Source organism: Musca autumnalis, unplaced genomic scaffold (assembly GCF_047663935.1).
Source record: "Musca autumnalis isolate F117 unplaced genomic scaffold, ASM4766393v1 scaffold_4, whole genome shotgun sequence".
NCBI lineage: Eukaryota > Metazoa > Arthropoda > Insecta > Diptera > Muscidae > Musca > Musca autumnalis.
Window position 1 is genome coordinate 24,694,980 of NW_027411977.1, and position 23,120 is coordinate 24,718,099.

The following is a 23,120-nucleotide window of genomic DNA, read 5'->3' on the forward strand; positions in this document are numbered from 1 at the left end:
TCATCAAGGGTCTATAGAAGCACCCTTTCTTTCATCAAGGGTCTATAGAAGCACCCTTTCTTACATCAAGGGTCTATAGAAGCACCCTTTCTTTCATCAAGGGTCTATAGAAGCACCCTTTCTTTCATCAAGGGTCTATAGAAGCACCCTTTCTTTCAGTAAAGGTCTATAGAAGCACCCTTTCTTTTAGAAAGGGTCTATAGAAGCACCCTTTCTTTTAGAAAGGGTCTATAGAAGCACCCTTTCTTCTAGAAAGGGTCTATAGAAGCACCCTTTCTTTTAGAAAGGGTCTATAGAAGCACCCTTTCTTTTAGAAAGGGTCTATAGAAGCACCCTTTCTTTTAGAAAGGGTCTATAGAAGCACCCTTTCTTTTAGAAAGGGTCTATAGAAGCACCCTTTCTTTTAGAAAGGGTCTATAGAAGCACCCTTTCTTTTAGAAAGGGTCTATAGAAGCACCCTTTCTTTTAGAAAGGGTCTATAGAAGCACCCTTTCTTTTAGAAAGGGTCTATAGAAGCACCCTTTCTTTTAGAAAGGGTTTATAGAAGCACCCTTTCTTTCAGCAAGGGTCTGTAGAAGAACTCTTTCTTTCAGCAAGGGTCTATAGAAGCACCCTTTCTTTTAGCAAGAGGCTATAGAAGCTTCTATAGACCCTTGCTGAAAGAATAGCAAGGGTCTATAGAAGCACCCTTTCTTTCAGCACGGGTATATAGAAGCTCCCTTTTTTCAAAAAGGGTCTATAGAAGCACCAACTTTTTCAGAAAGGATCTATAGAAGCACCCTTTTTTTCAAAAAGGGTCAATAGAAGCACCCTTTTTTTCAAAACGGTTCCATGGAGCACCCTTTTTTCAGAGAGGGTCTATAGAAGCACACTTTTTTCAGAAAGGGTCTATAGAAGCAGCCTTTTTTCAGAACCATTCTAGAGAAGCACCCTTTCTTTCAGAAAAGTTCTATAGAAGCACCCTTTCTTTCAGCAAATGCCTATAGAAGCACCCTTTGTTTCATCAAAGGTCTATAGAAGCACCCTTTCTTTCAGCAATGGTTTATAGAATCACCCTTTTTCAGCAAGGGTCTGTAGAAGCACCCTTTCTTTCAGCAAAGGTCTATAGAAGACCCCTTTCTTTCAACAAGGGTCTACGGAAAACCCCTTTTTCAGCAAGGGTCTATAGAAGCACCCTTTCTTTCAGCAATGGTCTATAGAAGCACCCTTTTTTTCAGCAAGGGCCTATAGAAGCACCCTTTCTTTCAGAAAGGGTCCATAGAAGCACCATTTCATTCAGCAAGGGTCTATAGAAGCGCCCTTTCTTTCTTCTATAAAATCTCCCTTTTGCTCGTCTATAAAGTTTTTCTTGAGGTCGTCTATAAAGGATCCCTTTCCCTCGTCTATAAAGACTTCCTTGATATCGTCTATAAATACTCCCTTGAGGTCGCTTATAAAGACCGCTTCTCTATAAAGAGTCTCTTTTGCCCGTCTATAAAGTTTCCCTTTCGCTCGTCTATAAAAACTCGCTTTTGGTCGTCTATAAAGACTTCCCTGAGGTCGTCTATAAAGAATCCCTTTCGCTCGTCTATAAAGACTCCCTTGATATCGTCTATAAATACTTCCTTGAGATCGCTTACAAAGATCGCTCCTCTATAAAGAGTCCCTTTTGCTCGTCTAAAAAGTTTCCCTTTCGCTCGTCTATAGACACTCCTTACCAGTCGTCTAAAAGGACTCCTTTTAGACCTCAATCTCTTCTCTTAACGCTTCCTTTAATTTCTTTTTAAATGCTCTTTATATTTTGTTTCATTATTTTCTTACTTACCTCAACAGATGACCATCTCGTCGTCGTGAACTTTGCCATGGTGAATCTTCATAACGATAGCCTCCTTTGCGCATAAGGGGCGCACATGAACAGCTCAACTTGTTGCCCATGGCACAGCTGGCACAGCCACTAGTTTGAGCTGCTTAGATATTGAAACGAGTTTAAATTAAAAATCAAAATTGCCACAAAAAGTTAAATAAACGAAATAACACAATAGCCTTCAAAGGCGAAAAGTCATAGCCGCCAACGCTGTACGACCACCACTTACCTGATGCACCCCGATGTCACCACATCCCGCTTACGTCTGCCTGTGATAGAGTTTGGCCGCGATTTAGCGACTGAGAGCGTTGATTATGACGATAGTTGTGATAGCGGCTGCTCCTCTGCAAAGACACGAAAAGAAAAATAAAACAAAAATTACTTCTACATCGTTAAAGGAGAAACAAAAAAAGAGAAAAAATATCAGCGCCAAAATCAAAACAAAATTGTGTGTTTTTGCCTTTTTCGTCTTACTGACTGACTAATTGCTTAAGTTATGCGCTAATTGATGTTTACACCATCATCGTTTCAGCCAACCATTCGCCGTTGCATTTATTTGCAAATACCTGTCAACGATAGATGTTACAGTGGGTACACTATTGGGGATTTGGTTTAATGAATATGGAAAAGTAATTGATTTGAACATTTATATTTAGTTTTGATCTATTTCTACAAAGGCTCCCTATGCCTTGACTTATCCCTCAATATGAAGCAAATAAAATATTGTAAGGCCTTTAAAGCATTTCTTTCAAAGTGTCTTCTTATTGTTCAAAGAATCCCCATTTGCCCATCCATAAAAATTTACTTTTCTATGTCTTTATGATCCCCCATAAATTCTCTTTGCTGTAGTGTTTAGTGTTTTGTTTCATTTATTTTACTGTATCATCTCCCAATGTTCAACGATGTGGGTTTGCATCCACAAACATATTATTCAGGTGGCTTCAAGTGTTCCCATTTATAGAAAGTGCATCCAACCACATGCCATTATACAAAATAAAGACTTACATTGCACTCAAAATTTTGTTGTTTAAAACACAACAAGTTGTTGTTTTATACGAAAGAGTAAAGCGCAAAGGCCAAACAAACCAACAGCCACCACCTAGACACGGCAAAATTCCTTCTATTCCCCAACAAGCCTAAATGCCAGCTGATTACACGATTGATCGATCATTCAAACGACTAGACAAGACTGCACGTGTTGATCACTGTGGACGTTACAAACAGATGTTCTCTTTTTGGGGGGATTTCCTTGAGGTTTGTTTGGATTAGAAAAATGGGACATTAAAATTGTTGATAGTCCCACAAAAACAATAACAATTACACGTATATTTTTCGGATCTATTCTAGATTAGATTTCTTGTTGATGTCATCAATTTCTTTTGGTTCGGTTCCGTTTGGCATGGTTTAGTTTTCAGTCTGTCTACTTGGCAATATATTAGCCAGATTTCAATAACGGACACAAATTTTCGTTTTTTGTTTGTGTTTTTGCGTGTGCCTTCGTGATTTGTTTGCCCACATGTTGAATGTGGTGGCACAGTGGGTTGTTTTCTAACCCGGCAAACCAATCGTACCGACATCGTAAAGAAATTGGAACAAAATTCGGACGCAACGTCCGAAATCGTAACGATATCTTAACGAAAACTGTATGAAGTGGTTGACATAATTTCGGAAAATAGGATAGATTTCGATCAGAACTCGGAATGAAATCGGAACAAAATCCTTGGGAAATAATGACTGGAATAATTTCGTATGAAAATCGGAGGTAGCTTCAGAATCTCCGTAAAGATTTGTGAACGATTTTGGAATTGTAGTATGAATATCGAAGGAAAACATTTTTCTCTGACTCCTCTTTTTATTGATAGATCTTTGTTATGTTTTTATTGGAAGATTGTAACGAAATTGGAACAAAATTCTGACGCTACATCCGATGTCGGATCCGAAATCGTAGCGATATCTTACGAAAGTTGTATGAAGTGGTTGACATAATTTCGGAACGATATCGGACGAAAATCCTTGGAAAATTCGAAAGTGGAATTTTTTCTTCCGAATCTTCGTACAGATTTCTGAACGATTTAGGAATAATGTCGTAGGAAGATCGAAGAAACAAATTTTCTCTGACGCCTTTTTTATTGACCAATTTTTCTTTGTTATGTTTTTTATTGGAAGATTGTAATTTCAAACGTCGTAATGATATTTCCATTCTTGTTACTACCCAGCAAACCAATCGTACCGACATCTTAACGAAATCGGAATAAAATTCGGACGATACGTCCGATGTCTGATCCGAAATCGTAACGATATCTTAACGAAAGTTGTATGAAGTGGTTGACATAATTTCGGAACGAAATGATCCGATTTCGTAACGAAATCTGAAGAAAATCCTTGGGAAATTCGGAAAGGAAATTTCTTTCCGACATTCGTTCCGAAATCGGAACGAAATCGATACAAAATCTGAACTATTTCCGCTCCGAAAAATCGTTTAGAAATCGGAACGAAATCTGAACGACGTTGCTTCCGAAATTGTTCAGACGTGTCGGACATCCGACATTTGGTTTGCTGGGTATTTAGTAGCTATAGTAGAACAAAGTCAACTTTGTGTACGAATATGTTGAGTCTATCAGCACTAGCTTGAATTATTATATGTTGCATTTATATTTGAAATATTTAAAAATTGTATATGCGAATTTTATAACCAACTCGTTTTTTCTTTTCGACAACAAACTAAAATGAAATTAACCCTTACTGTTAGTTACATACAAAAGATGGTTATTGTGCGAACGGAAATTTGTTTCCGAGATCTCGCTCCGAAATTGTACCGAAATCGAAAGAAAAACATTGGTATATTCGAAGGGAAATTGACTTCCGAAATTCTCCCCGAAATCGGAACGAAATCTGAGCGAATTCCCCTACGAATAGAAATCGGAACGAAATCTGAATGATTTTGATTCGGAAATTGTTTAGATGTGTCGGACATCCGACATTTGGTTTGCTGGGTTCAAACGTTTCTCTAATGATTTTCAATGTTGTTATCATTTTGTAGTTGAAGTAGAACAATGTAAACTTTGTGTATGAATATGTTGAGTCTATCAGCACTAAATTGAATTATTATATGTTGCATTTATATTTAAAATATTTAAAAATTGTATATGCGAATTTTATAATCAACCATTTTGTTTTTCGACAACAAACTAAAATGAAACCAACCACCTTTTGTATATATTTAACAGCAAAGAGTTAGATATATACAAAAAGTGGTTGTTGTGCGAAGGGAAATTTGTTTCCGACATATTGATCCGAAATCGGAAGAAAAACACTGGTATATTCGAAGGGAAATTTATTTTCGACATTCTCTCCGAAATCTGAAGAAATTCCCCTACGAAATCCTGTGTAGAAATCGGCACGAAATCTGAACGATTTTGCTTCCGAAATTGTTCAGATGTGTCGGATATTTGACATTTGGTTTGCTGTCAAATTACTCTATCTATCTTTGGGAGAAGAATGAATTTATTGGAGGAAAAAAACACCACTGAGGAAAATATCGTCATAGTGAGCACGGTGCTCTTAAAGCAAATTTAAATGGAAGGTTCTTGCACCTGAGAAGTTTTTGCGGATTCTGAAACTACAATGTTCATAGATGAAGAGAAAAATCAAAAAAACAAGTGAGCCATGGCTATAGTCGGGCCGACTACGTGATACCCTACACCACTATCCCTATGCATAAACTTTTGACGGGTAAAATTCAAAATATTAAAATTGGGATAGCTTAGCGCCTTTGCTCTGAATGTCTTCATTAATACAGGTCAATTGTGTTGAAACGCTTTTAAGTGTATCGACAGTACAACTCAAATAAAAATATGGAAAAATGGGATGTACGTCAACCATCAATAAGCTTCTTTCTCTTGAGACCCCCATCAACCCCCGAAATTTCGTGAGGATCTGAACAAAATTCCGACCTGTAGTGTGCTTGCACAAAAAATGGAGAAAGGTATGCATTACCGACCATTGCGATATCTCTGTTGTTTGATCACCTATGAAAACCTACTTCACATCGTGGTAAAGGCGATATTTTGTACTTTCCTTGCCTTGCTTTCGATATACCTCTTACAGAAGAGAGATATTCGCTTCGAAATAAAACTTGGGCCTTTTTTCCGAATAAGTTTTTCTCACATTCCGACCCCTGAATAATATCCGACCAGTACCAAAATCAATAGGGGTTTTCCTCTGTTGGACCCCCCATTAACACCCAAAATTTCGTGACGATCCAATCAAAATTGCGACGTGTAGCGTGATTACAAAAAAATTACAAATTGGGATGTATTACCGACTATTGCGATATCTCCGTTATTTGGCCACCTACACCAACCCGCTTTACATCATTGTGAAGATGGGATTTTCTACTTTCATAGCTATTGCGATATCTTCGTTGATTGACCACATACGATAACCTACTACGTTACATCGTTGCAAAGGTAATATTTTCTACTTTCATTAGCAGGTTTGCTTTTGATATACCCCATATAGAAGCGGAAATATTCGCTTTGAAATAAAATGTTGACTTTTTCTCTAAATGAGTTTTTTGCCCATTCCGACCCCTGAATATTATCCGACCATCAACAAAAGTAATAGGCTTCTAGGCTGTGAAATGTTGTAGCTAACGAAATTCATGCGATCAAAAATGTGCCTTAGTAGTTTCTACGAAATCTGTTTCACACAATTTAGAGGGGATTTAGTCCTGGTAAAAAACTTTGAACCCCATAATATTTTGTCCAAACTCAGATGAACCGAAGATGGGAAATAACGGTCCACTCCTTCGGATACTACCCCAACAAAAGTTCAAAAATGTTCTGTGAAATAGTGCACACGATAACTCTCTAAGGGAATAACCGATTTTGACCAAATATGCTCAACGCTGTATGTCTTCAGACATAGAAAAAAGGAACGAATATTGTCGAATAGCCATGCACTTCTTCTTTCAAAAATATCGCAAAAGTGACGTTTAAGGATATGTTTCCTTGATCAGGATAAAATTCTAAGACGATCTAGCCGTGCCCGTTTGTTGTAATCACTCTAGCGTCCACTATAATTGAGATAGAACTCTAAAACTTTGCACCCGAGTGCCCACTTTCCATAGGCAGGTCAAGTTCGAAGATGGGATATATAGGTTCACGTTTTGGTATAGCCCTCATATAACGGTACCACCCGATTTAAGGTATTTTAGCTAAATTTTTTGGCCGAACTAGCTGAGGTTCCCAATGACCAAGAAATTTCTCCACTAAAAATTGTCAAAATAGGTCCACGTTTTTCTATTGTATTGAGGATGTTTGCTAAATTTTCCGCCAAAATTGGCTCTAATTTGACACTTGGAATTTCAAAAGGTCAAAAAACATCTGCACCAAAAATGGTGGAGATAGGACCACTTTTAGGTAAAAGGCCCATATAACGGTGCCTCCCGATTTAAAGTATTTTGAGGATTTTAGCTATATTTTCAGACCGAATTAGCTGAAAGTTGACATTTGATGCTCCTAATGACCAATAAACGTCCCCTCTTAAATTTAACAAGATAGATTCACGGTGTGATATAGCCCCTATATAACATTACCTCCCGATTTATGGTATTTTAGGGATTTTAGTTAAATTTTTTGATCTGTAATTTGTAATTTGACATTTGAGGTTCTCAGTGGTCCCAAGCTTCTTCACCAAAAATCGTCAATATAAGTCCATGTTTTGGGATAGCCCCCATATAACGGTACCCCCCATTTTCGGCATTTTGAGGATTTTAGTTACAATTTTTAACCGAACTAGCTGTAATATAACACTTGAGGTTTTCAGTGGTCACCAAAAAATCGTTAACATAGCTATTTGTTTTGGTATAGCCCCCATACAACGGTACCGCTCGATTTTCGGAATCTTCTCCGCCAACACTTGTACACATAGATAGATCCATGTTTTGGTATATCCCCCATATAAAGATTCCAACAGATTGAAACATTTTTGGATACATTTTTTGACCTAATTTAGGCATTTGGGGTATCCGTGGTCGAACAATTTTTGCACCTAATAGGAAACTAATGATTTCATTTTAGTTCAGAATATTGTATGGTGGAGGGTATAAAAAGTTCGACCCGGCCGAACTTAATGTTTTTTTACTCGTTTCCATTAGTTTGGCCTTGCGACCCCTATTACGACAGTCCCTGAGAATATTGCTCATAAGCTCCAAACTAGAATGTATGATTAGCACGAGAACTTACGAATTTAGCATCCAATTCGGACGAAACTCTGAACTCTGTAAAATTTCTTCCAACATACGTCATGTTCCAAAAAGGTCTGTATCATACAACTTCTTCGGGTAACTCCCTCACAAACGCTCAACAAAAAAAATCCTACGGTGACCTTCTAAACTGTGATGACTCTCAAAATTAAGAAGGATTGGTCCATTCCTTCTGGTACCTCCTGTTTTAAGTTCAACACAATTGCACTTTAACGCAGTTTAAGGTCACTTTTCTATTCTATTCCCAGGAAACTTTGCAAAGGTCTTTCAACCTTAGAAAAACTCAAAAAGAAATTCTCTTCGTAGAAAAATCTAAACGTAGAAAATCTCAAAAAGACCTTCTCGCCGTAGCAGTCATTTTAAGTCCATCTATCCTTAGAAGACCTCATAAAAGTGTTCTGTTCTAAAGGTTCTTATCTTTAGAACAGTCTAAAGGTAGGTCACATTAGACAAATATTTGCTCCAGCAACCGGCAGTATGCGCTTACTGAGAGTAAGTGAGCTTACATTTCAATGCATTATTTACGCTCACTTGCTCTCAGTAAACGTACACTGCCGGTCGTTGGAGCAAATATTTGCCTAATGTGACCTACCTTTAGACGACTTTATAAAGTTTTGCTGTCCGTAGGGTCCCTTATAAGGGTCTTCTATTCCTAACAGACCTATTCAACTAAATATCTTCTATCCGTAGAAGACCTCATAAAGATCCTCTAACCGTAGAAGATTTCATAAGGGTCTTCTATCCATAGAATACCGTCTAAAAGTATTCTATACGTAGAAGACTTCCTAAATTTCTTCTATCCGTAGAAGAGCTCATAACAATCTTCAATCCGTAAAAGACCTCATAACGGTCTTCTATCCACGAAAGACTTCATATAGTAACTATATTCATAGAAGACCTCCTAAAGGTATTCCGTGTGTACTTGAACTGATAAAGACCTTCCATACCTCGTTAATGTCTTCTATCGGTAAATACCTCATAAATGTATTCTATCGTTTATCCTTAGAAGACCTCCTAAAGGTTTTCTATCCGTAGAAGACCTCATAAAGGTATTCTATCCATAGAATACCTTCTAAAAGTCTTCTAAAAGTAGACGACTTCCTAAAGGTTTTTTAGGTCATCTATACGTAGAGTACCCATGCAGGTCGAAGGGAACCTTAAAAAGGTACTCTATCTGCAGAAGAACTCATATAGGCTGAAGGGAACCTTAAAAAGTTTTCTATCCGTATTTTATCCCTAGAAGACCTCTAGCAGTAGAAAATCCCATAGAGGTATATTAGAAAAACTCCTAAAGGTATTTTATCCGTAGTAGACCTTATAAGGTTCTAAAGGTCTTCTATCCGTAGGAGACAGCATAAAGGTAGAAGACCTTGTAAAGATTTTATATCTGCAGAAGCTCTCATTAGAAACTTCTATGTATAGAAGTCCTCTTAAAGTCGTTCTTTTCGAAGAAGACCTCCTAAATGACCTCCTAAAGGTCATCCACGAAGAAGACCTCCTAAAGGTGTTCTTTTCGAAGAAGACCCCCCAAATCTTCGTAGAAGACCTCCTAAAGGCCTTCTATCCGTGGAAAACCTCCTAAAGGTGTTCTATCCGTAGAATACTTTATAAAGGTCTTCTATCCGTAGGGAATCTCATAACGGCCTTCTATCCTTAGAAGACCACATAAACGTGTTCTATTGGCAGAAAACCATTGGAAACGTCCTAAATGTATTCTATCAGTAGGTGACCTCCTTAAGATCTTCTATCAGTAAAATACCTCCTACAGGTCTTATATCAGTAAAAAAAACTCCTAATGGTCTTCTATCCGTAGAAGAACTCCTAAAAGTCTTTCATGAGTAGAAGATCACCTAAAAGTCTTCTATCGTCAGGGGACCTCATAAATGTCTTCTATCCGTAGAAGACCCCATGTAGGTCGAAGGGAACCTTGAACAGGTCCCCTGTCCGTAGAAAAGCTCCTAAAGGGTTTAGTATTGTCTCCGTAGAAAACCTCCTAAAGGTATATTATCCCTAGAAGGTCCTAAGGGTCTTCTAAACGTGGAAGACCTCCTAAATGTCTTCTATCCGTAGAAGACTTCTACGGACCTCATAAATTTCTTCTTTTCGTAGGTCTTATATTTCGAAAGGTCTTATATTTCTAGAATACGTCCTAACGGTATTCTATCTGTAAAAACCAAGTGCGGAAAGAAGACCCTACTTTCCGCACATGGGGTCTTTTAAAGGTCGTAAAAGATATTTGTAAAACACCTCATAAGAGTCTTCTATCTGAAAAAATACCTCATTTGTATAGGTCTTCTCCTCGCATAACCCCTTTTAAAGGTCTCCTTTCCATAGAGGATCAAATAAATTTATTTTATCGTCATAAAGATCTTCTGTCCATGGAAGGTCTTCTAGCTATGGAAGGTCTCAAAAAACCTCATAAGGGTCTTCTAATCATTGCATACTTAATAAATAAATGTTTTTTTTTTTCTGTAGAACACCCCAGGAATAAGGAAATTGTCTGGAAAACTTAAAAATCTTTTTAGAATTGAATGCCTCAAGGTCTTTTTAAAGTTTTGGTGTAAATCTTGTATCTATTAAAGTCCTCATGGTGTCATACAGGTACACTTCATAGCTCAACTTATCAATTTTGTTTATAAAAATCCGAAACCATTTCCAACTTTTTTCATTTCATTTTATTTATTATTATTTTTGTTTTGTAAATTTTCCATCAATTTTTCTCACATTTCTAAAATAATTATCATTCATACCGGTAAATTATTCGAATAAGAAGCATTCACTGTGCGGCAAGCGAATAAACAAAAACACATTCACACTCACACACTAATTTTCAAAAAAAAAAACGTTTTGTTTATACAGACACCGAGGAGGAAACTATTTTTAAAAGAAAATACGAAAAACACGAAAACTATACTGAATGAAATAAATCTTCACGACGAATTCATCAAATTTATGTTTCATTGCCCGCTCGAATATCCGGCATTTACAGCACAATGTCTGTGCAGGCTGATGGCGGCTACACGATCAACTGAAAAACAAAACGAAAAAAACATGGCAGTGATTGAACATCCAATGTGCACCAAAAAAGAGAGGTGTGTCGAACCAAAAACACCATTAAGGTGCGAACATCAAGTAATGAGAAGCAGCCGAATCCCACAACAATATTTAAAATGACGTAGCTTTCTTGCTTACAGCATCATCAAGTGTTGGGATCCCTGATTGTCTTGGCCATAATAAACTTACTCTCATTCTTTCTCTCTTTGTGGACGTTGCCACAAGTCTTTATAAAATTTTCGGCGAATCTCAAGCTTTACGCCCACTCAAACAACAAGAAAACATTAAAGCGCCCCAAACTCGAACACACACAATTACATACATACAACATTGCTTCTTTACAAATAGCTTATACGACCTGATGGAGGGGATGCCCCACCAGAAATTCATCCAACTCTCAAATGAACAACGATGGTGGCGCGGCAAACATCAACCGATCACAAATGAAAAAAATATGAGTAGTTGAATGAGTTAGTGAGTGAACGAATGTCAGCCGGACAGACAGCCATACAGAGTGAGTGAGTGAATGAATGAGTGTCATATGTGTGGCATCCAAGTACCAACTTGCTACATGCTTGCCTGCAACACACATCATCTAGTTGTGGACACTGTTGTACGAATTTTTATTAGGCTGTTGTTGTTGTTTGTTTGGTATGAAAGTGAAATGAAAATGAAGACAGCCAACAATGACGACGAACACAGAAATGTAATTCACAACTAGATGACTCTGTTGGAGGGTTGCCAGTTGGGAAATTTATTTGTTATACCAAATAATTGACCAAATACATGACCATTTATCTATAGAACGAACGATTACACTGTGTAACCAGATTTTAGGGGGGTGAAAATTCCTTTTGAGGCTGACAGCCATAGCGTTGGTATATTGAGAAATCAAAAGGAATTGTGGTAATGTTTCTTTATTCTGACATTGCAGCACATGTTTGAGATAACATATCTCTAGTCAAATCGAATGAGGAATATATTTTCTTCCTCTTTTAAGACTCTTTTTAGAGCTGAGATTTTTTGTAATCAAAATATTCTAGAACAATTGTTCCTTTTGGGTGCTTAATATACTAACTAAGATATATTGAATCTCTTTATTTGCCAATACCAGAAGATGGTATTGAATGTATACCACCCGGCCAAGATGAGGCAAAGACAGCAATAAACCGGCTGAAGAATAATAAGGCCGCAGGAGCTGATGGCCTACCAGCCGAGCTGTTTAAAACCGGAGGCGACACGATGATAAGGTGTATGCATCAGCTAGTTAGCTCCATCTGGCCTACACGACGATTGGAACCTGAACATCCTATGTCCCGTCCATAAGAAAGGAGATAATACTTTATACTCCAACCATAGGGGCATAAGTATTCTTCCTATCGCCTGCAAGATAGTGTCAGGGATATTGTGCGAACGACTAAGGCCCATGGTCAACGAAATAATTGGACCATACCAGTGCGGCTTTAAACCTGGCAAGTCCACCATTGACCAAATATCTGCGGCAAATCCTGGAGAAGACCCATTAGATGCAGATCAACACCTATCACCTTTTTGTCGATTATAAAGCAGCTTTCGACAGCCCGCTCTTTCAAAGGTATTCCAAGCCATGTCTGAATTTGGTATCCCCGCAAAGCTCATTCGGCTTTGTAAAATGACTCTAACTGACACAAGATCTTCAGTTAAAATATGAAAGAACCTCTCCGAAGAGTTTTGTACCAAAGGAGGTGTTAGGCAAGGAGACAGCCTTTCGTGTGATCTTTTCAACGTCCTGCTAGAAAAAGTTATACGAGAGGCAAACGTCAAAAGAAGGGGCACAATCTACACCAATAGCCACATGTGACTTGCTTATGCTGATGATATAGACATCATTGGAAAAGAAGTAACCGATACCTTTATGAAGGTCGAAGGATAATCTGCTAAAGTGGATCTGGCTGTAAACAGCGAGAAGACTAAGTTGATGGTGTCGACGCGCAAAGCGTCCATTGAGATCGGACCAACTTTTGAAGTTGGTTCCTATTAGGAGGTTTAGGTTGTAAAAGACTTTGTATACCTCGACACCACCGTAAACACAACAAACGACATCAGTTGTGAAATAAAAAGAAGAATTGTATTGGCCAACAGATGCTACTTTAGCTTAAGTAAGCACTTCAAAAACAAAGCCACAACTCGTCAAACAAAAATAACGCTTAACAAAACACTGATACTACCCGTGCTGATGTATGGTTCCGAAGCCCGGGTACTTGCGCAAGCAGATAAAGCAGTCCTAGGCGTGTTTGAGAGAACAATTCCTCGTAAGAACTACGGACCAATCTGCGTTGACGGTGAATGTCGACGTCGTATGAACCACGAGCTGTATCTGCTATACAACGACATCAATATAGTTAAACGTATAGAGATGCAGCGATTGCGTTGGCTAGGCCATATAATAAGAAAGGCGTATAAATTCGAGCCACATGGCGGTGGACGCAGAATTGGCCAAAGAATAGATGGCGCAAACAAGTGGATGAAGAGATGACAAGGCGCGGTATTCCAGAAAGCTAAGCACTAAACAGAGAGAATTGGAGATCTTTTTTTAGCTCGGTCTATGGAACAAATGTTCTGTAATGGCCAGCTAAGTAAGTAACCCCAAGTATGTTTGAACGAAATCTGCTTCAGACAATTTGGAGTCAATTTAGCCATGTCCGTCCGTCTGTGTGGCTGGTTGGTCCACACGTTAACCCTCTGAAGAAACAACCGATCGGGTCCAAAATTTGGCATTCCTAAAATTTTGTCCAAACTTAGCATGAGTTCGAAGACGCGCCATATCGGTTTACTCCTTCCGGTATCTCCCCCACAAAAGTTCAAAATTTGTGCTAAAGTGTTACGCACGATAACCCTTAAGGGTAGTAACCGGATTGGTCATAACTTTGCTACTGTAATATTACTTCCAGAGCTTCTCAGATCGTTTTGAATTTTTTCATCAGATACAAAATTTTCGGGGGCAAGTCCGTACTTCCTAAGATAATACCCTAAAAGCTCCAAGAAATCTTGAAGGCACCCACTAAATTGGCAAATCCGCAAAATAACTCTCACAGGGAGTATTTGATTGGTCCAAATTTTACACATCGTATTATTTCATCTAGTCATGTATCAGGTTGGAATATGAACTATATCGATCCAGTCCTACGGACACCTCCCACACAAAATTTGAAAAAATGCAGTTCAACAGTTCGTCTCGAATCGTTTTGAAAATGTTTCCCAAAAGTTCTTTTTATGAGACACGTTATGCCAGCGTAATTTTTTCAGGGGCAAGTCTATATATACTTCCTGAGATAATGGCCCAAAATATCAAGAAAAGCACCCCTTTTTCGGGGGCAAATCCATACTTCCTGAGATAATGGCCCAAAATCTACAAAAAGCCTGGCGGCACCAAATATACTGGGTAGTATCCCAGCAAAAAAAATCATTACCAAATAATGGGTGTTAAGAATATTTTTTGGTAGTAGTAACTACTTACAAAACACCCTACTAACCCATTATTTTAACAAAGGCATGTCGCACTGAATTACTAGTTTTTCTATGACCACTAGAATAACTAGTTATTCTGTGGCTACTAGAAGTTGAAAAATATGCTAACAAATTTATTTTTAGAACCATTGAGGCGGAAATTGCTTTCATTTTCAACACATTCTTCATATTTTATTTCGCCCTCTGTTGGATTTGATCATGCAAACTTCTGATTTGCAGAAGAACACACTAAACACACTTACAGCCCCGAATTATATCGGAATAAAAAAATATTTTCGCTAAAATGGTGCGCACGATAACTCTCAAAGGCCGTAACCGATTTGGTCCATAATTCGGACATCATAATATTTATACGAGACATAGATCAGGTTAGAATATGAACTATATATGTCAACTCCTTCGTATACCTCCCACACCAAATTTCGAAAAAGTGCAGTTTAGGACTTTCTATCGAATCGTTTTGATTTTTCTTGCAGCAGGTTGCACTCAAAGCCACTATTACGATGGTTAAATTTTCTTCAGTGGCAAGTCCATATTTCTTGAGAAAATGACCCGAAAACTGTAAAAACCCCTACGGCCAGCATGTTTAGTGTCTGGTGAGCACGACAACTCTCGAACCGAATACTTCGTTGGACCACACTTTGCATATTGTAATATTTCTCACAATATTAGATGAAATTCTAATATGGTGCTTATAAGTTCACTCCTTCTGCTACCTTCCCCACAAAAATTCGAAAATATTCGCTTAAATGGTAAGCGCAATATCTCATAAACCGATCAACCGATTTGGTCCAAATTTTGTATGAAATTCGTAGATGGTGCTTATAATTTCACTCCTTCCAGTACCTCCCCCACAAAAACGGAGCAACCGGGTTGGTACTAACTTTGGATCTCGAAATATTTTGTTCAAACTTAGTTTATGTTTAAAAGTGGCCTTATCGGTTCACTCCTTAGGGTACCACCCACACAAAGGATCAACATTTTTGTTTAAGTGCGGTTAAGGGTCTGTGCGAGAATCCTTTGGAAAGTTTTACTGGCGATACTTCTAGTAGACCCGTTTTGCAGCGACATGATGTTTTTCATGGGCAAGTCCATGGACTGTGTCAGTCAATTACTTTAGGTACCTCCCCATTAGGACCATTAGTCCTATCGAGAAGAATGAGTCCCAAAATAAGACACACTTCCAAAATAGACTATGTCGGTTCATTACTTTAGGTACCTCCCCCGCAAAAATTTTTCTATTTGTAAATCGAATTATCCTTTTTGTAATTTCAATAGAATAATTCGAATTACAAATAAAATAATACTAATTACAAATAAAATAATACTAAATACAAATAAAATAAATCGATTTCAAAGAAGTCATCGCCCATTACAGCAACAACACTAACATGTGATAATTTATGTATAGCGTATCCCGTAAATATTATGTAAATATTATTTGAAAATTCTAAATTTTATGTCGAAGATTTCTTCCAAAATATTTTTTAATTAACAGACCTTTTTTACTTTTCCCTTTTTAGCTCCAGGAAAATGCATTCTTTTCTCAAAAGTAGTCTTAGAAATATGTAAAATGGCAACTCTATTCTTTGGACTGCATACTTGTGAACAATATCTACATATGCATGTGTTCTATTGCAATTTCTGTGATATTCTTCATTGAGCCTGTGTTTGTTTGTATTTTACGTTCTTTTTGTAAAATGCCTATGTGTACCTCTGTATGAGTGCGTGTGTGTGTTTTAGAATGTATGTTCACATTCTCATTTATTGCCCTCGGCCACTAAATTGACCTAATTACTTGTGAGAATGAATAATGCAAAGAGGTAACAAGCAATCACTGACAAAGGATTGTCATCAACCGCACACAAACATGCATACATATGCCTGTATATATGTAAGTTCACACAACCACACATGCAACACACATACATATGTATGTCTGTAAACATCAGCCTCTAATCTCGTATAGAAAAGATACAAAGAATTGACTAATAAGTTGGACATTGGTTAGACGCTTAAGGGGTTTTGACAAAACAAATCCTTTAGATTTAAATTTTGTAAATGAGCTGAACAACAACAGCATCAAAAACAACGCCAACAACCACATCATCTAAATAATTTACAAAATACATAACTGATTAACTTGTTAGTCCTCATCCATGGAGTCACAAATCAAACAAATACCTCTTCAAATATTATCTATGAAAGAAGCAAACATGAGATTATGTTACGGCAAAATGGGAAACTTATGATGTAAAATGCACGCTACACAGGCGAAACGGATAATAGGCAAAAGTTCATGCAGAAAATAGTTTATGAAAAAAATGTCGAAAAATCTTAACCCTAAACACATCGCAAGTATATAGCAAAATTAATGTATCGACAATCTTAATCGATTTCGATATGTGCACACAGAAAAATATATGTTAACAACTGCAGCAAACATATAATATGGTCGGATGCAAACATAAAATATGTGTGGATCCAAACATATGTTATGTTAGGGACTGTTCCAAACATATTTATGTTTGGATCCAAACATATTTTATGTTAGCATCCAAACATATTATATGTTTGCTGCAGTTTTTAACATAAAACTTCTGTGCAGAAAAGGTCAACTTGTTACTCCTACACGCAGAAACATATATGTTAGTAATATGTTTGGATTCAAACAAATATTTGTTTGGGACTGCTTGCAAAAAAATGTTTGGATCCAAACATAATTTGTTTGTGTCCAAACAAATACAGTATAGTCTCGATAATCCGGAGAACGCGCTAATCCGGACACTAGCATTTTTTACATTGTAGACTATGTAGTCCGGACATCTCATATTTTTCGTACCTCAATAATCCGGACATTGGTATTTTTTCCTATCTTGAGCATTATATTCTTATTTCTTTCATTGACGTTTTCGTTCATAGCAATAGCAATTGGTGTATAAATAAGAAATATTAAGGTTTTCAATGTTTTCGGTCCACATCTCGTCTTTTTGGCTAGCCCCTGTTGACTCAGTTATACAGTCAATATGGAATTAACTATCTAAATCTGTCGAATTATTTTTCTACCGTTCAACCATTGATGGCTGACTATGATGATAAGTTACAGTATTTTAAACCTTGTGCTGCGTAGCCTATAATTGTTCCACAAACATTCCAGACAGGACAAGGGAGACTTCTCTCATATCAATGAGTGCACTACGATTCATATTAGCTCAATGATATGGAACGTACAATTTATCGCCGAGTCCGAACGGCGTGTCCTAAGACACCACTTGTAGAGAAGTTTTACATGGCTGAAATACTCAGAAAATGTCGCCAGCATTACTGAGGAGTATTTTGCCACCGTTGAAAATTGGATACCATTGCACCACAGTGGCACCCATACGCACCATGTTCCTAGTTCCTTTAAAAATCTATATTGAAAGTTCCTTTCCTCTAAAGGAATTAATTTATTAGCCTTCTGATTAGTGAGAAAATTCCACTGGGAGCATTTTATGTATTCCAAGGATATTTTACCTAGGAATATTTAAAACATTTAAAGCGTTGGGATTAATAGCTTAGTTATTAGGTTTCGATTTTTTAGATTCTCTAACTCATTTTGACAAAATCGCTCTTGCAATAGAAAGAACTTAACAATTGCTTTGTTGATCGCCACCTTACTGCCAATTTTTGGCCGGTAACACATAGAAATTTCAATAAATTATTAAAAACAAATCGTATGTCTCCTTTTATTTTCATTCTTTGTTATATAAAATGCAACCAATATATTTATGACCTGTTTCCCTAAGACGATTCGAATTCCAATTCGTTCGAACTACCACCAAACTTCTGTTTTTTTTATACCCTCCACCATATGGAGGGTATATTTAAATTTGTCATTCCGTTTGTAACACATCGAAATATTCGTCGGAGACCCTATAAAGTATATATATTATTGATCAGCATAAAATTCTATGTCGATTTAACCCTGTCCAGAGAGTCAATATTTGGTACAGAAGTTTTTATTACTTGCAGGATGGTTGGTATTGAAAATGGGATATATCGGTTTACGTTTTGATATAGCCCCCATAGAACGGTACATCCCGATTTTCGGTATTTTTTAGGTTTAGCTTCACTAACCCACCAAAATGGCTGAAATTTGGTATTTAGTTATCGTTGGGTGTATAGAACTTTCCACCTGAAATTTGTTGGTATTGGTTCAGGCCTTCATATAGCCCCCATAGAACGGTACCTCCCGGTTTTCGGTATTTTGAAGGTTGTGGCAACAATAACCTACCGAAATTGCTTAAATTTGGCATTGAATCTTCGTTGGGGGTATTCAACTTTCTCCCCTAAATTTGTCGATATAACCCCCATAGAACGGTACCTCCCAATTTTCGGTATTTTGAAGGTTGTGGGCTCAATATTCCACCGAAATAGGTTAAATTTGGTATTTATGGAATTTGGTATTTAGTCTTTAGGAAACTAATTGTTCCATTTTATTTCAATACAACTCGTGTTGTAGTTCTTACTTGTTTTCGAAAAATATTTAAATTATTTTTGTTTCCGACCGAACAAGTATTTTCTAAAACAACAGGAGTTTGGTAGTAATTCGAACGAATTTGAATTCGTATCGTCTTCGGAGGCATGCCATTAAAATCCATATTGCAAGCAAAAAAGTGTCAGTCGGCTTTGCCGACAAGGATGTACCCACAGCCAATGTGAAGTGAAACTTTCATCTACGGACAGATCGAATGTATTTAGGGTCTCTTCAGAACGACAGGGATGTACCCTCAGCCAATGTGAAGTGAAACTTTCATCTACGGACAGATCGAATTTTGTGGCCCTTTTTGAACATTTGAACTTGCGACAAAAATGTGGATTAGGAACTAACTGCATTATGATACAAATGTTGAACTTTTGTGGGGAAGGCACCCTTAGGGAGGACTGAGATGGGTCATTTTAGGAGTTAAACTAAATTTTGACAAAATATTAGGAAATCCAAAGTTTGAACCAAATTGGTTGTCCCATTCAAGTGATGTCGTCCTAGCATTTTAGTGATTTTTTTTTAAATAGATCAGGTTTTAAAGTGAACTTATTCGAAATTTTTTGTGGGAGGTACCAGAAGTAGTAGACAAATATAGTCCATATTCGAACATCATAATATATGTATCTACCAGATATAGATCAGATTAGATATATTATGATGTGCAGAGCATGGATTGCATCGGTCACTCCCTTCAAGAGTTATCGTGCGCACAATTTTTCCGAAGTGGGAGTGGACCGATATGGTTTATCTTCGAACTTAAACTATGTTTGGACAAAATATTATATATATATAATTGTTCCACAGCATCCCATAGGGACAAGGGAGACTTCTCTCATATCAATGAGTGCACCCGATTCATATTAGCTCAATGATATGGGACCTACAGTTTATCGCCGAGTCCGAACGGCGTGTCTAAGACACCACTTTTGTAGAGAAGTTTTACATGGCTGAAATACTCAGGAAATGTCGCCAACATTACTGAGGGGTATTTTGCCACCGTTGAAAAGTGTTTTGATGTTGCCTGGCCGGGGAATCGAACCCACGACCTTATGTGTGCAAGGCGGGTGTGCATACCATTGCACCACGGTGGCACCCAAAATATTACGAAGACCAAATTTTTGGACCAAATTGGCAGATACGTTCGAGATTTATCTTGCTCTCCACCCACTACACACGGTGTCATACGTTTTTTTGCTACTTTCAGGCTATTTTCTCAGGAATTATGGACATGCCCCAGGTGAAACATGTACCGTCGTATGTCCCCCCATACGAATAAAAGTTATTGCAACAAAAATCAAAGCGATTCTAGAGCAGGTCCTAATTTGAACTGATCCGAAATTTTGTGTGGGATTTACCCGAAGGAGTGAACCGATTGAGTCCATATTGGAACCTCATCTAAGTCTGGTAGAAACTTTACGATGTACAAAATACGGGCCAAATCGGTTACTTCCTTCAAGAGTTATCGTGCGGTCCGGAAGGAGTGGACCGATATAACCCATCTTCGAACTTAAACTAAGTTTGGACAAAATATTACGAAAGCCAAATTTTGGACCAAATCGGTTCATCCGTTCGAGAGTTATCGTGCGCACCAGCCAGACAGACAGACAGATGGACGGACATTGCTAAATCGACTCCAAATTGTCTGAAACACATTTCGTCCAAACATACTTGGGGTCTAAAACCATTATTTCGATGAGGCACATTTTGCCCGTATGAAAGTGTATATACCCCGTTAGCATAAATGCTGAGGGTATAACAAAAAAACATAAAAAATCGCCGAAGGGATTTTTAAAAAAACGCGATCAAAATTCACAATGTTTTGGGGTTTTTTAGGTTTTAACGATTTTGCTTGGAAACCGCAAGTCGTATTGAAATGAGTCTAAAGAAAATGTTGCAGCTGTGAAAATTCTCTACAAGGCTGGATGATTTATTTTTTTCATTTTCAAGATATATAAGTTTAATTTGGGAAATTGCAGTAATGACATAGTTTTATAAGGAGGCGATACAGTCAGTGCATTGCCTCAATTTGAACTTCTATATCTCAAAAACGGTAAAACCTACGAAAATATCATAAAGGTCGTTCTTGTGGAGAATTTTCACAGCTACAATTTTTTTTAGGCCCATTTATATAGGACTCGCGGTTTCCAAGCAAAATTGTGAAAACCTAAAGAACCTCTAAAAATGTGAACTAAATCGCGATTTATTTGAAAATCCTTCCGGCGATTTTTTTCTTGATATTTCTCATCTATGAACATTGTAGTTTCAGATTCGGCAAACACTTCCCTGGTGTAAGCACCTTCCATTAAAAATTAGTTAAGGCGCACAGTGTATTCACAGTGGTGTAGGGTATTATATAGTCGGCCCCGCCCGACTTTGATCCTTTCCTTACTGGTTTTTAATTAAAAAAAGCAATTTTCTGGTTGTGCTTTGGGGTCTTTCGTCAATTTCTTTAATCATTCCACCATAAAAGTCATAAAAATCCTTAATTGCAAAAAAATCGCTGGGAAAATCCCACGATTTTATTGCACATTCACTCATCTTGCAATTATTTAGTAGACACCACAGAAACCAGGTACCTATCCTTTTTGCTCGTTATTTTTTTATTTTCGACCGATTTCTGCATTTATTGGCTTGATGTTGTCATTAACAGGTAAATCAAGAGATATGTACAAAAAACACAACATTATTAAAAGAATTTTTTGCAGTAATTCCTAATTAAAAATCTAAATTTTTAAAAAATTCATCATTTGCAATAATTTAGATGAATGAGAGAAGTCTCCCTTGTTTGTGGAACAATAATATACATATAACTGTATCTTTTCACGCAGTGGGATCCTATAAACATTATTTTACGCTATTTGGTGTAAATTGATCATTTTTTCCGGGCAATGTCCCTATAGTTCTAAAGACCCAGTCCAATATTTGTTTTTGGTGAAGAATGTGGTGATTTCCTAAAAAAAACTACTCTGGAAACTTCCAAAAACTTCGTTGGTCATTGTTGTTGCTTTTTTCAGTCCATGGCTGAGAATATATAGGTATTGACACCATTTCACATGTTTTACATATTGTTACATTTTCATTTTAAATCGTATTATAGTTTTCCATTGGTTTTATAACATTACTTCCACCTAAACTGACTTGCTAATACTTTTCACTTTTTCATTTTTTTGGAAATGAAATTACTTTCGAGCATTAACACCTCCCCCAATGTACACACATTCAATAACTAACTTTGTTGCACATTACGTACCTCATGAGCCCAGGCTTCAGCATTCAATTTGGCAGCAGCATCGACACTTTCTTTGTTACCCATGATGCGTTGTGGCTTTTGTGTCCTCGGTTATGTGTGTCGATTTGTTGGTTGCTTTTGTAGTAAAAGCTAAGTTCTTTTTCAGTAGCTGTTGTGGTGGTGGTGGTTTTCTTTACTCTTTTTTTAGGATGAGGAAAGAAACTGTTATCGTCGTCGTTGTTGTATTTAGTTTTGTTGCAATTGTTATCCTTTCTTTTCCTTTGTGTTGTTGTTATTCTCTTTTTGGTGAATGCGGAGTATTAGTAAATATCGGTTGTGGGAATGATGATGACTTGAGGTATATTTAAACGAAACACTTTAGAAGTTGGATAATTTAGTTTAGCGGGTTTTTGTTTTCGTTATTTTCTTGAATTTTTGTTTCTTTTGTTTTTGTTGTTGTTGGTTTCCGTTTAATTAGTGATGAGTGAGTGTTAGTTTTAGTTAGTTTAGTTAACGAAATTGTCAAAGTTTTAGATTTCAGTGATTTTTCTTGTTGTTGTTTTTTGGTTTTTTTTCAAAGAAGCCGCGATACGAAATGCAATATTATTTCTACGTAGTTGTTGGGATAATGAAATGTAATTAATAAATGTGAATTGTGTGGAAGGGGGATGTTCAAATTAATAGTGTTTAG

General features: G+C 37.2%; 2 protein-coding genes across 18 annotated transcripts in view; both read right to left on the reverse strand.

The window, feature by feature from the left end:
• Window positions 1-1,937, reverse strand: part of LOC141403579 (protein still life, isoform SIF type 1-like) — a 392,764-nt gene extending 390,827 nt beyond the window's left edge. For all 16 annotated transcript variants that reach the window (XM_073986229.1, XM_073986221.1, XM_073986220.1 and 13 more), the window contains exon 1: window positions 1,805-1,937. In XM_073986229.1, the coding sequence (XP_073842330.1) occupies window positions 1,805-1,914 (110 nt within the window). In that variant the 5' untranslated portion in view covers window positions 1,915-1,937. The remainder of the gene's footprint in view (window positions 1-1,804) is intronic.
• A 135-nt stretch (window positions 1,938-2,072) lies between these two features.
• On the reverse strand, window positions 2,073-23,038 carry LOC141403581 (uncharacterized). 2 transcript variants are annotated; one of them, XM_073986233.1, is made up of 3 exons: window positions 11,026-11,064; window positions 10,862-10,934; window positions 2,089-2,187 (listed from the first exon to the last, which is right to left on the reverse strand). In XM_073986233.1, exons 2-3 carry the CDS (start codon window positions 10,919-10,921, stop codon window positions 2,089-2,091), a joined length of 159 nt encoding a protein of 52 aa, XP_073842334.1. In that variant the 5' UTR covers window positions 10,922-10,934; window positions 11,026-11,064. The 2 variants fall into 2 exon arrangements, with proteins under 2 accessions (XP_073842333.1, XP_073842334.1); XM_073986232.1 differs by lacking the exons at window positions 10,862-10,934; window positions 11,026-11,064 and adding an exon at window positions 22,451-23,038 and having other exon boundaries at window positions 2,073-2,187.
• Between the last annotated feature and the right edge of the window lie 82 nt (window positions 23,039-23,120).